General features: G+C 41.7%; 1 protein-coding gene across 1 annotated transcript in view; it reads left to right on the top strand.

Annotated features, from left to right (window-relative positions):
• LOC142254350 (mucin-5B-like) overlaps positions 1–12,038 on the top strand; it is a 130,850-nt gene that overhangs the window by 43,414 nt on the left and 75,398 nt on the right. Inside the window, exons 20-28 of the mRNA XM_075325395.1 lie at positions 835–986; positions 4,625–4,763; positions 4,942–5,052; positions 5,863–6,042; positions 7,505–7,744; positions 8,046–8,202; positions 8,336–8,464; positions 10,475–10,625; positions 10,704–10,747. Of these exons, the coding sequence (XP_075181510.1) occupies positions 835–986; positions 4,625–4,763; positions 4,942–5,052; positions 5,863–6,042; positions 7,505–7,744; positions 8,046–8,202; positions 8,336–8,464; positions 10,475–10,625; positions 10,704–10,747 (1,303 nt within the window). The remainder of the gene's footprint in view (positions 1–834; positions 987–4,624; positions 4,764–4,941; positions 5,053–5,862; positions 6,043–7,504; positions 7,745–8,045; positions 8,203–8,335; positions 8,465–10,474; positions 10,626–10,703; positions 10,748–12,038) is intronic.

Below are 12,038 nucleotides of genomic sequence, written 5' to 3' on the forward strand. Positions count from 1 at the left end.
AGTGTCTGTACAGTTTTCAATATTTTATGGCTTTCATTTTCTATCTCTATGGCTAAGCTGTGAGATGCGACGTCTTCCCACCTTCCAGATTCACCACAAAATGGCTGCTGCTTTTTCTGCTTCTGTTTTTACACAAGCAATGATATTCCCTTCTGACTGTGCTGTATCACGCTGTGATCAAGTCACCCTTCTTTAGCTGTTGTAATCTTCTGCACTGTGTAAACTTATGGTGAGCATTTTAGACTATTTGTACAATGTGAATCACATATATTTCTAATTTCTCGGGTTCAGCAAGTACCCAAAAATGTAACTCAGTTTTCAATAGCATCAAATCAAATTGTTCGTCTTTTATGACAACTAAACAATGGAACTAAAACCCTTTTAAAAGAAGGTTTTGCTATGTAATCTGAGGGCACCATGATGGAGGGGCAGAGACCCTGATTCCAGTGAAGTGTCAATTTCTAGACTGTTTTTGCTGTGACTGTGTTATTGTAATAGATTGTCACTACAGGACTAGATGTCTCATGCCTCCTGGTGCAACCATCCTCCACCACTGATTACTAGCTTTCTGTCAATATACAGTGTACACAGAAAGCTGCCAATCAGTGATGTGGCCAGGGTTGATAAAGGCACAGCATTCAGAGGACTGCAAGATCTGCAGAAGAGAAAACTGATTTTATCACAATTGTTGCACTTCGCTGGAATCAGGGTCTCTGTCTCTACATCATGCTGCTGTCAGATTCCATAGCAAAAACCTGCTGACAGATTTATTTTCAAACAATTCTTCATGGTTATTTAAAATACAATATGAACTGTCGATTTCTGTGCCCACAGTTCAGTATACAGTGTGCTTCAGGTTGCATTTGCCCAGGCAACCTTGTGCTCAACAATAATGGCAGGTGTGTTCCTGAGAAAAAGTGTCCATGTGTCCACAATGGGGAGGTTTACGACACTGGAGAAACCATCCCGCAAGACTGTAACACATGGTATGGAAAATGCAACTTAACATTTCCAAGATTTATTTAATTGTATGTACTAGTTCAGTTCAATTAACTATGTCAGAAATATATAAAGGAACCACAAAGCAGTAGAGGCGTTTTCACTAGTATTTAACACATAAAAGCATATATATTTTTTATAACGGGGCTTATTTTTTGGAGTAGGGCTTATATTTTAACCCCTCCACGACCATGGACGAACATATACGTCCCCCCGGTTACTGCAGGCTCTGGCAGCGAGCCTGTAGTAATCCCTGCACATGTCTGCTGATCCGATCAGCAGACATGTGTGGCTAACAGGCGCGGGTGGATCAGAAATCCACCAGAGCCTGATTACCATTTTGATCATGCTATCAAAATCTAAATGGCCGCAGCAGGGTTTGTGCTGCGCCCCACCAACATAGGTGACCTTGTGACCCGATCATAGGGTGTCATTGTGTTGCCATGGTAGTGTGGGGTCAGCTGATGACCCCTGACGCTACCATGACATATTTCCTGTATCATCGCTCTGATCATTACAAGTGATTGAAATGTGGAATCATAAAGTCCTCTAAAAGGACTAGTAAAATCAATAAAAAAAAAGTTTAAAAAAGTTTAAAAATATATGAAAAATTTAAAAAATTAAAAGTTCAAATCACCCCCTTTCGCCCCATTGAAAATTAAATTAAAATGTAATATCAGGAGATCAAAACTTCGCCTCTATGGAAAATTGTATTGTTAAAAATGCCAGCTCAAGATGAAAAAAATAAGCCATCACTGAGCCCCAGATCCCGAAAAATGAGAACGCTACGGGTCTCGGAAAATGGCAACAAAAGCACTATTCTTTTTTTGGACAAAATTCAGATTTTTTATCACCCTTTAGATAAAAGTAAAACTATACATGTTTGGTATCTATGAACTTGTAGCAGCCTGAGGCAGCACACTAACCAATCAGTTTTGCCATATAATGAACATGGTGAATTAAAGAATCCAAAAACAATCATGTGATTGCAACAATTTTACTGCACTTGGAATTTTTTTCCGATCTTCCAGTACACTATTTAGTAAAATTAATGGTTTCATTTAAAAGTACAACTTGTCCTGCAAAAAATAAGACCTCATATGGCAAGATTGACGTAAAAATATAAACGTTAAGGTTCTTGGAAAAAGAAGAGGAAAAAACGAAAAATGAAAAATGGCCGGAAGGTGATGGGGTTAAGCATACTCCAAAAAGTCCAAAAAATCCTACTAGGGCTTATTTTCAGGGTAAGACTTATTTTTTAGGAAACGGTATAATAACCTAAAGGCTATTGACTCATACAAATGTGTTAAATGTGGAATTTCATTCTATATTGTACATTCTGTTAAAATTTACAGCACATTTTTCTGCGATGATATTCCTAAATACGTGTGTATCAGATTTTTAAACTGTAAATTGCTGAGGATTTGATGTGCAGATATTAACCTAAAGGCTACTTTACACACTGCGATATCGGTCCCGATATCGCTAGTGTGGGTACCCGCCCCCATCTGTTGCGCGACACGGGCAAATCGCTGCCCGTGCCGCACAACAGCCGTCACACATACTTACCTGTCCGGCGACGTCGCTGTGACGGGCGAACCGCCTCCTTTCTAAGGGGGCGGTCCGTGCGGCGTCACAGCGACGTCACTGAAGCGTCACTGAACCGCCGCCCAATAGCAGCGGAGGGGCGGAGCTGAGCGGGACGTAACATCCTGCCCACCTCCTTCCTTCCTCATAGCGGCCGGGAGGCAGGTAAGGGGAGCTTCCTTGTTCCTGCGGCGTCACACGCAGCGATGTGTGCTGCCGCAGGAACGAGGAACAACTTCGTTACTGCTGCAGTAACGATTTTTAAGAATGGACCCCCATGTCACCGATTAGCGATTTTGCACGTTTTTGCAACGATGCAAAATCGCTTATCGGTGTCACACGCAACGGCATCGCTAATGCGGCCGGATGTGCGTCACAAAATCCGTGACCCCAACGACTCCGCATTAGCGATGTCGCAGCGTGTAAAGCCCGCTTAAGGGTACGTGCCTACAAAGACTTGTGTTTTTAGACACTGTGGGTTTTCCTGTTTTTGCGTTTTTTTATGCTAGATTTGCATTAAGTAAGGAAAATCCACAGGTAAAACGAAGCACATGCATTTTTAGTGTATATACACAGCCTAAACGCACAATAAAACACATCTAAACAAAACATCTCAGGTATCAAATAAGTTGCTTGAAACATAGGCAGCAGAACAAACAGGACGTGCCCAAAGCAAAGAGTTCAACTAAGTACAACAAGTTATTACTACAGATTATAGAGGTAGAAAATAATTTATAAGTATAATGACTTCATCATGTCCTAAGAAACACCATAACCTCCCAAATCCCAATACACACAAACACACAAATACAGCCAAAAAATTTATAAAAATTCAGCTAAATATAGTATATATAATAGAGATATACAGCACTAGATAGAATAGATAGAAAGATAGATATCCTGCAGATATCTAATTTCCCAACACCGCTACATATTATATACTGCACCCTTTCATGCCTTTCATTTGGCACTAAAGGGTATTTTGCCTGGTTTAACCTAATTAATAAATAAATATATAAAATAAATAAAAGCAAAAACGGGCTCCCCCCTATTTTTGATAACCAGCAAAGGGAAAGTAGACAGCTGCAGGCTGATATTATCAGGCTGGGAAGGTCCATGTTTATTGGGTCCTTTCCAGCCTAAAAATACCAGCCCACAACTGTCCCAGAACTGGCACATCCATTAGATGCGGCAATTCTGGAACCTCAGCTCTTCCCAATGCCCTGGTGCGGTGGAAATTGGGGTAATGGTAGCTGGGTTGATGTTAGCTGTGTAGTTTCAGCTGACATCAAGCCTTTGTGTTAGTCATGGAGAGGCATCTATCAGACACCCACCTATTACTAACCCAGTAAGCAAAAAGAAAGAAAACACACACAAAAATAGTTTATTTGAAAAAACACTCCACCACACCGGGTCACCATTTTATTAAAAAGAAACCTTTGCAGGCTCAATGTAGTTGAGGGATTCTGACATTGTCCAGGGAATCCAACACAATCCACAAATGGAAACCGAAAAGACATAAAAAGAAACAAAAACAGAAGACTGTCCCTCATTCACCAGTTTAATAGAAATCAAAGTTCCCAGGTCCAATGTGACCCAGCACCTCCTATGACGTTCCTCAGTTAAGTAGACCAGAAGCTATTGAGCCTCAAAACGAGGCTCCATAGACATTGAGCAGCAGCCACTCCTATCTCACGCTGCGTTCCATGAGAACAGACAATACTGTCGTCACCTCTCATCTTTCATCACTTTAACACTTGAAATCTTTGCTTTGAGCAACTTCCTGCCTGTGTTTGAACCAACATTTTTGATAACTTAAGAAAGTCAAAAACGCATGAGTCAAAAATGCATCAAAACCGCATGGAACAAAAAACGCACACAAAAATGTAAGGAAAAAACATAGGTCTGGGATTGGTGCAGAAACTCAGCAGCATCAAAAACTCAACAAAGGTTGAACATGGGAATGTATTTTATGGCATATTATAATAAGGATGATTTTTCAACGCACTCATTTTAAATCTCTTTATTATCTTTTTAGCACCTGCAGGAATAGAAGATGGCAGTGTACAAAGATGGAGTGCCACAAGACGTGTGTTGTATATGGAGAAGGACACTTTATAACCTTCGATGGCAAACGCTTCGATTTCAATGGAGATTGTGAATACACGTTGACTCAGGTATTTTTAAGACATTGATCAGCAACATATACTTATCCAAAGCATAATTGATGAGTTATAATTGTGAGACACCCCTTTAATTTACAAATCCAATATTGTCAAAGTTCAAAATGTAGTAGAAGTAGAAGGTTTGTATCTAGCATCTTATAATAAGACACTACATTGTGTTTTATATTAGGATAATTGCTTCTCCAAGTCTGGAAATCACTCTTTCCGAGTCATCACTGAGAACATCCCATGTGGAACTACTGGAGCCACTTGTTCTAAAACTATAAAGATGTATCTTGGGGTAAGTTATTCGAATCTCTTATTAATCCAATAATGACCAAGCAACATAAATTTATCACGCTTGGTCCCTGTCTTTAAGGTAAGGACTTATTCAGACATCAGTTTGTTATGCATGAGTTCTATCCGTTTTTTTCACAGATTTATCTTGTACCTATCATAGCCTATCGCTCTCCAGGCTCATATATCCGTGTGTATTTGAGGACTGAGTGGTCTAAACAAAATCATAGAGGCACGACCAATTTTGATCCAAGTCATGGATCAAACTTATGTATCACCAGAAAGAACAAACCCCATATCAAATATAACCTTTAATATTATTATAAGGTAAAAACAATACCAAAAAAATTATAATAATAACCTCTTATAGTGTAGGGTACATATGCACAGGGACAGGTAATCCCAGATAGGTAATTTACCAAAAAAGATAGAGGGTAGGGATAAAGCCGACCCTAATGGGCTCTAAACTTGTCCCTACTTAGCATTAGAGGGTATGACGCCCTAGGGTTGTGGAGCCCCCATTCACCGATGGGAAACCTTAGTGGTCCCTAGTACACCCTACACTATACAAAAAGTGCACCACCAAAACAAAAGTGAAAAGATATTAAAAACATATAGGCAAAATTACACTATAGATAATAGATTATGACTCATCTGGTTAGAAGACCCATCAGTTAGGATCCTCAGCGGAAAAAAATCATCCTTACCAATCTAAGTCTATCGGTCTGTGGAAAAAAAATCCATGACCTAGCCGATTTTGGAATAACTTTTGTTAAAGTGGAAAATCCCTTTAATGGTTTCTTGTACTCATCAGAACTACGAGCTGAAACTGAGTGAAAATTCTTACGAAGTCGTGGAAAGAGACGTTGGTTGTGAAGTCCCCTACCAGGTTAGGCAAATTGGTATTTACCTTGTCATCGAGGCCAAGAATGGATTGATTGCTATGTGGGACAAGCAGACTACTATCTTTATCAAGCTGAGCCCAGAATTTCAGGTGAGCAGTCAGTAATAATGTTTAGACATCTACTATGTTCATTTTTGGTAAATCTTGATAAAAAAAACTAAGTCTGAGGTGTACTTACTTTGCAAATGCTTTAGGGTTCTTGGAGAGATTGCTATTTTATTATGAGCAAATAGTTTAGAAGTACAATCGTGAAAAACTAAATAAAAAAAACTCCTAAAATACAATATTTTATTATTCAGTATTAAAAGGGAAGAAAACTCCCAACATCTACATCAATTGAAGATAAAATTAGATATCTAAGAGTACAAGGGAGGGGCCTGACCCTTATATCACCCTGGACTCACCCCTTTCTTGCCGCGGAGGTTGGCACCTTAAAAGCCTGCGCATTTGGTGCCCCCGCTCAACGAAGACTATCCCTTCAGGCCCTGGAGTGACCCTAACAGATATGAAGGTGATAGTACTACAAGGAATTAATTTCCAACAGTGAACCAACAATCAGATCTCATATAAACAATACAAATACACCATAGCCAATATGATTAAATTGAAGACATAGGGGGGTACAATGACCCAGAAAAACCACTCAATAGTAAACTAGCAGTTCCTAACGGAAACCACCGACGCGTTTCCCCTCATCTATTTGAGGTTCTTCAGGAGTGGAAAAAATAGTTAGTTCAACAAGACAATAGATAAACAGTGATAAATGCTGGTGGTCCCATGTAACACAGAGTCAGATAATCCCCGAATATATCCGGTACCAACAAAAAGAGGCTATATTCAGCATCTAGAAAGCCTCAAGATAAAGTACCAGGTCTCTAACACCCATCAGGGTAACAGAAGTTAACCAAAGTGTCTATACATATGATGTGGGAACAAATTCAAAGGTACAACAGACAACAACTGTTCAGAATACAAGGCATTAGCCACTTATCTTAGGCCTCAGTGTACATCAGATAAGGTCATTCCTCAAAGGACTCCCTGGTCTCATCCTGTTCGCTTTTAAAGGGGTTGTCCACTACTAGGACAACCGATTCTGATTACACATGTTTCCCCCAGGTGAAAGAAAAAAGTCTATACTGAACTCCCATACTGGCGCCATTCCAGCGGTGCCATGGTTCACGTTCCAGGGGCTCTCGTGACGGTGTAATGTCACATGAGCCCCAGGACCAATCAGCACCAACTTCTGTCTCCCTGCCTTTAGACCAAATGAGTTAATCAACAGGAAGTGAGCTGCGCTCACTTCCTGTTGATTGCTCGTTTGATCCAAAGACGGGGAGAGAGAAGCCAGCTGACTGAATGTGGTGCTCGCTTGACGTCAAAAAGTCACGTGAGCCCCGAGAATGTAAACCGGGGCACCTCTGGAACAGCGCTGGTACGGGAGGTGAGTATAGACTTTTTTTATTTTACCTGTAGTGGACAACTCCTTTAATTGAAGAGGACCTGTGTTGGTTTATATGTGCATTAACAGGACTTTTTTTTTACTTATCTATAGGGACAAGTTTGTGGTCTTTGTGGTAACTACGATGGCAATGTACTTAATGATTTTACCACAAGAAGTCATTCAGTAGTTGTCAATGTTCAAGAATTTGGAAACAGTTGGAAAGCTGACCCCACATGTCCTGATGCTCCACCCCTAAGTGACCCTTGTGTTTCCAACCCATACCGTCGGACCTGGTCCCAGAAACACTGCAGCATTATCTTGGGCTCTACCTTCATCAAGTGTCACTCCATGGTAAGACGTACAGTAAACTACCCTACCAACCTTATATGCTACCCTTTGTAAAGCACTGTAGCCTGTCAATCATCTCTTTGAGGGGCCTGTGTAGACAAGCAGGAGCAGCACTCTGCTAAGTAATACTTGACTCAAGCTTTATGTCCAATATATTCTTTCACTACCACTAGTAGACAAATGGATCAACATTTGTTTTTGTTGCTGTTTTGTCTACCAAGAGTATGGACCTACAGATCTGCTTTAAAGTTTCTCTGACTAGCATACAAGAACTAAAATCCTCTAATTATATTTCACTTTTTAGGTTGATCCTACTCCTTACCATGAGGCGTGTATCCACGACACATGTGCGTGTGATTCTGGTGGGGACTGTGAATGCTTTTGTTCTGCCGTCGCCGTTTACGCTGCCGCTTGCAGAGAAGCAGGAAATTGTGTATCATGGAGAACCCCAGATATTTGCCGTAAGTTGTTTCTACCACCAACAAAATGTTCTAGAAACATAATAGTTTGGAAGTTAAAAAAAATCCATAAACAATGATTATTTTTCTAGGATTTTATTACTTTTAAATTGGTGCATTTTTTTTTTTTCTCCAGCTCTATTTTGCGATTATTACAACCCTGAAGGAGAGTGTGAGTGGCACTACAAATCTTGTGGAGCTCCGTGCATGAGGACCTGTCGGAACCCAAGTGGTCAATGCATGAATCACCTACCCGGATTAGAAGGTACTAAATTCTTCCGGAATATTCGCTCCCTTATACTATACTATTTTGTAGAGTTATTTTAAAAATCATAACTTGGTCTCAGTTTTCTGTACATATAAAATGAATCAAGTGTGCCAATACTACCTATTTTTTTATATGCACTTATATGCAGCTATCATCCCTTAATGATGACCATATAGGCTTCTCTTTACCCTCTTGTGCCTCTAGATCTATTCTCTAGTAGTTCAGTAACTGTTTTGCTGTTGGTCGAGCATGCTCAGCTCACCAGATGACACAATGTAATAAAACACTTAACAGTCTGGTTGTAGCACATTTCAGCAATGCTATATTGAAGCTCAGGCTGTCTCTAGCTTCATTTGTGTGCCGCCCCAGTGATAGCAGCTGAGCTGCTCGGATCCGGGTTCTCAGTGGCTTGATGGTCTCCAGACCCGTGGGTGGTGTGGCCACTCAAGTGAAAGGGGTTATTTACAAAGGATTTTATAGAGTTCGTGACGCCACCCTTGGTATGTGGTAATTAGGAGTACCACCGCTGCAGTTGGGCCTAGCCAGGGATGATGGAATGGGGCAGCCAGGGTAGGGGGGGGATACCCCGGGGCTCGGTGATGGTAGGGGAGTGCCGTTGGATGCACGGGGTCACTGTGGTACTCACTCAGTCCATTAAGCTGACACTGACAACTGGTCAAGCAAGTCTCTGGATACCGCTGCCGCTGAGGGGAGCTTAGTTCGGGTCCTGTCCCCAAAAGTGCTGCCTGGTGATCCGTGACCTGCCTCCTGGCACTAAGTTTACTTCTCTGGTGGTCCCGGTAGTGTGACACTTGTTGGGTCCCGCTCCCCACTATGGCTAAGTGTGGGAGCTTGCTCTCAGGGCTCACACTTGGGATTTCCTGGACCGTTTTGAATTGGAAAGTCCTATTCCCCTCGTTGCGCTAATGCCCCGATTTTGGAGCGGGTGGGAACGGATCTTGAAGACTCCGTTCTCCTCGGGTAAATTATCAGGTTGCCTGAAGCTACTCCCCGATCTAGGGTCCACGTACCCCGTCATGCCTTGGTCCTAGCCCGGTGATGGTGCAATGCCGCCGGCTGTCCTCCTCGACAGATCCATGCCCCTTGCCACGATCCCCTGCGACCAGGGGTCCAGCTCCTCTAGGCCCAAACCACCATCTGCCACCTATTTTGCTTCCCAGGAGCCCCGCTCCTGACCTCCTCTCACTTTCACTTCTCAGACCCAACTCTCTCCTCTTGACACTCCTGACCTCCCCTCTCCAAGCCCCCAGGTGGGCGACTCTATTCCACTCAAGCCGTCCACTGGTGTGTTTGGTGGGTGTGGTGCAGGGTGTATCTAGGGTTTGATTAGCTGATGTAGGCAACACCATGTAGTTAATATGGGAGGACCCGACACCAATTTATTTATTTTTACTGTATAATATAGGTACGCAGAAAGGGTCTGTGATTGGAAGCATCAGACACACTGTCGCTCAGTGTGGGGATGCTATCTGACTGCAACCAATCACAGACTCTGGTGGGCAGGGACAGCAGTGCATATGCATGAAGGATAATGCTCAGCCCTGGAAGTAGAATGAGCGGCAGCGGTGCCTGAGACTTGGTAAGTATAGCGCACTTATTTTTTTCTTTATTTTTTTATTACACGAGTGCCGGATCTGGATCAGTACCTGGAATTCCCTGACAATTTTGGGACTGTGTCCGACACTCGGGTACCTTTGTACCAGCATGTGTTTGGACTTTTACAATAGGGTCCGCGCATCACTACTAATGATCTATTAATCATTAAGGGTCTACCTGCTGAAATCCTTAAAAATAAGCCAAAATATCTCAGGAAAGCCACATAATACTATAGTACATTATAGTACAAAAAAATATTATAATTGTAATATATTCTGATCAAATAATAATACATTAATAATAATAAAGAATAAATTCTGAACAAGTAATAATAAATAGTAATAATAAATAAATAATAAATAATTCTTACTATATTATATTCCATGTTAGGATGTTACCCAAACTGCCCGAAGAAAAGACCTTATTTCGATGAAGACATTATGAAGTGTGTAGCTCTGATGAATTGTGGGTGCTATGATGATGATGGCAAACGCTACAACATTGGAGATGTGGTCCCCTCCTACAAGAACTGTAAATCATGGTAATAACCTACATTCTCTGTGGAATATTTTTGGTAATTTAGTGATTACCTTTGTAAAAATACATATTTATTTTTTAGTATCTGCACAAAAAAAGGACTTCGTTGTCAGCATGATGTCAGAGGTAAGTGCTAAACTGTAAACGTTCCAAGCATTAATTTATCGGTATTTTAATCACGAAAGTCATGTCTACATGAATATAGCCAGGGACATACATAGAGGTGCAGAGATAGCAGTTGCACAAGAGTTTTGGTGCCTACATAGGCCAAAACTGTGGGCAGCACGGTAGCTTAGTGGTTAGTGATTGTTGCTTTGCAGTGCTGGGGTCCTGGGGTCAAATCCCACCAAGAGTAACATCTACAAGGAGTTTGTATGTTATTAGTTATTATTATGCCATTTATTCCATGGCACTTTACATGTGAAAAGGGATATACATGAAAACAAGTACAATAATCATAAACAATACAAGACACAGACAGAAACAGGAGGAGAGAGGACCCTGCCCGCGAGAGCTCAGTCTACAGGAGATGGGTGAGGATACGGTAGATGGAGGTAGAGATGGTCGTGCGACGCTATAGTGGACCGAAGGTTACTGCATGTTGTAGGCTTCTTGGAAGAGGTGGGTTTTCAGGTTCCTTCTGAAGCTTTTCAAGGTAGGCGAGCGTCTGATATGTTGTGGCAGAGCAATCCAGAGTACGGGGGAGGCACAGGAGAAATCTTGTGTGTGATCATGGGAAGAGGAGATGAGAGGGGAGTAGAGAAGGAGATCTTGTGAGGATCGGCAGTTATGTGCAGGTAAGTACCGGGAGACTAGGTCACAGATGTAAGGAGGAGACAGGTTGTGGATGGCTTTGTAGGTCATGGTTAGGATTTTGAACTAGAGTCGTTGGGCAAAGGGAAGCCAGTGAAAGGATTAGCAGAGAGGAGAGGTCATGGAGTAGCAGGGAGACAGGAGGGTTAGTTGGGCAACATAGTTTAGAATAGATTGTAGGAGTGCAAGACTGTTAGAATGGAGGCCACAGAGCAGGAGGTTGCAATAATCCAGGCGGGAGATAATGAGGGCATGCACTAGTGTTTTTGCAGCTTCTTGGGAAAGAAATGTACGACTTCAGGAAATATTTGAGTTGAGATGTTCTCCCTGTGTTTGTGTGGGTTTCCTCTGGTTCTCTGGTTTCCTCCTACACTCAAATACATGAGGATAGGGAATTTAGATTATTTATGAGAACCAACGGGGACAGTCATGATTATATCTGTACAGTGCTGAATATCATAGAGCTGTGAAATAAATGAAATTTACCACTGCCATGTAAGAAGGCAACTTTAATTATTAATGGTAGATAGCGTTGGGCATGTTACAGATTTGACATTGGAGCAGCGGAACTTCCACTTGTGTTATTCTTATAGCACTAGAGTGG

The sequence above is a fragment of the Anomaloglossus baeobatrachus genome, chromosome 10, assembly GCF_048569485.1.
Source record: "Anomaloglossus baeobatrachus isolate aAnoBae1 chromosome 10, aAnoBae1.hap1, whole genome shotgun sequence".
Lineage (NCBI taxonomy): Eukaryota > Metazoa > Chordata > Amphibia > Anura > Aromobatidae > Anomaloglossus > Anomaloglossus baeobatrachus.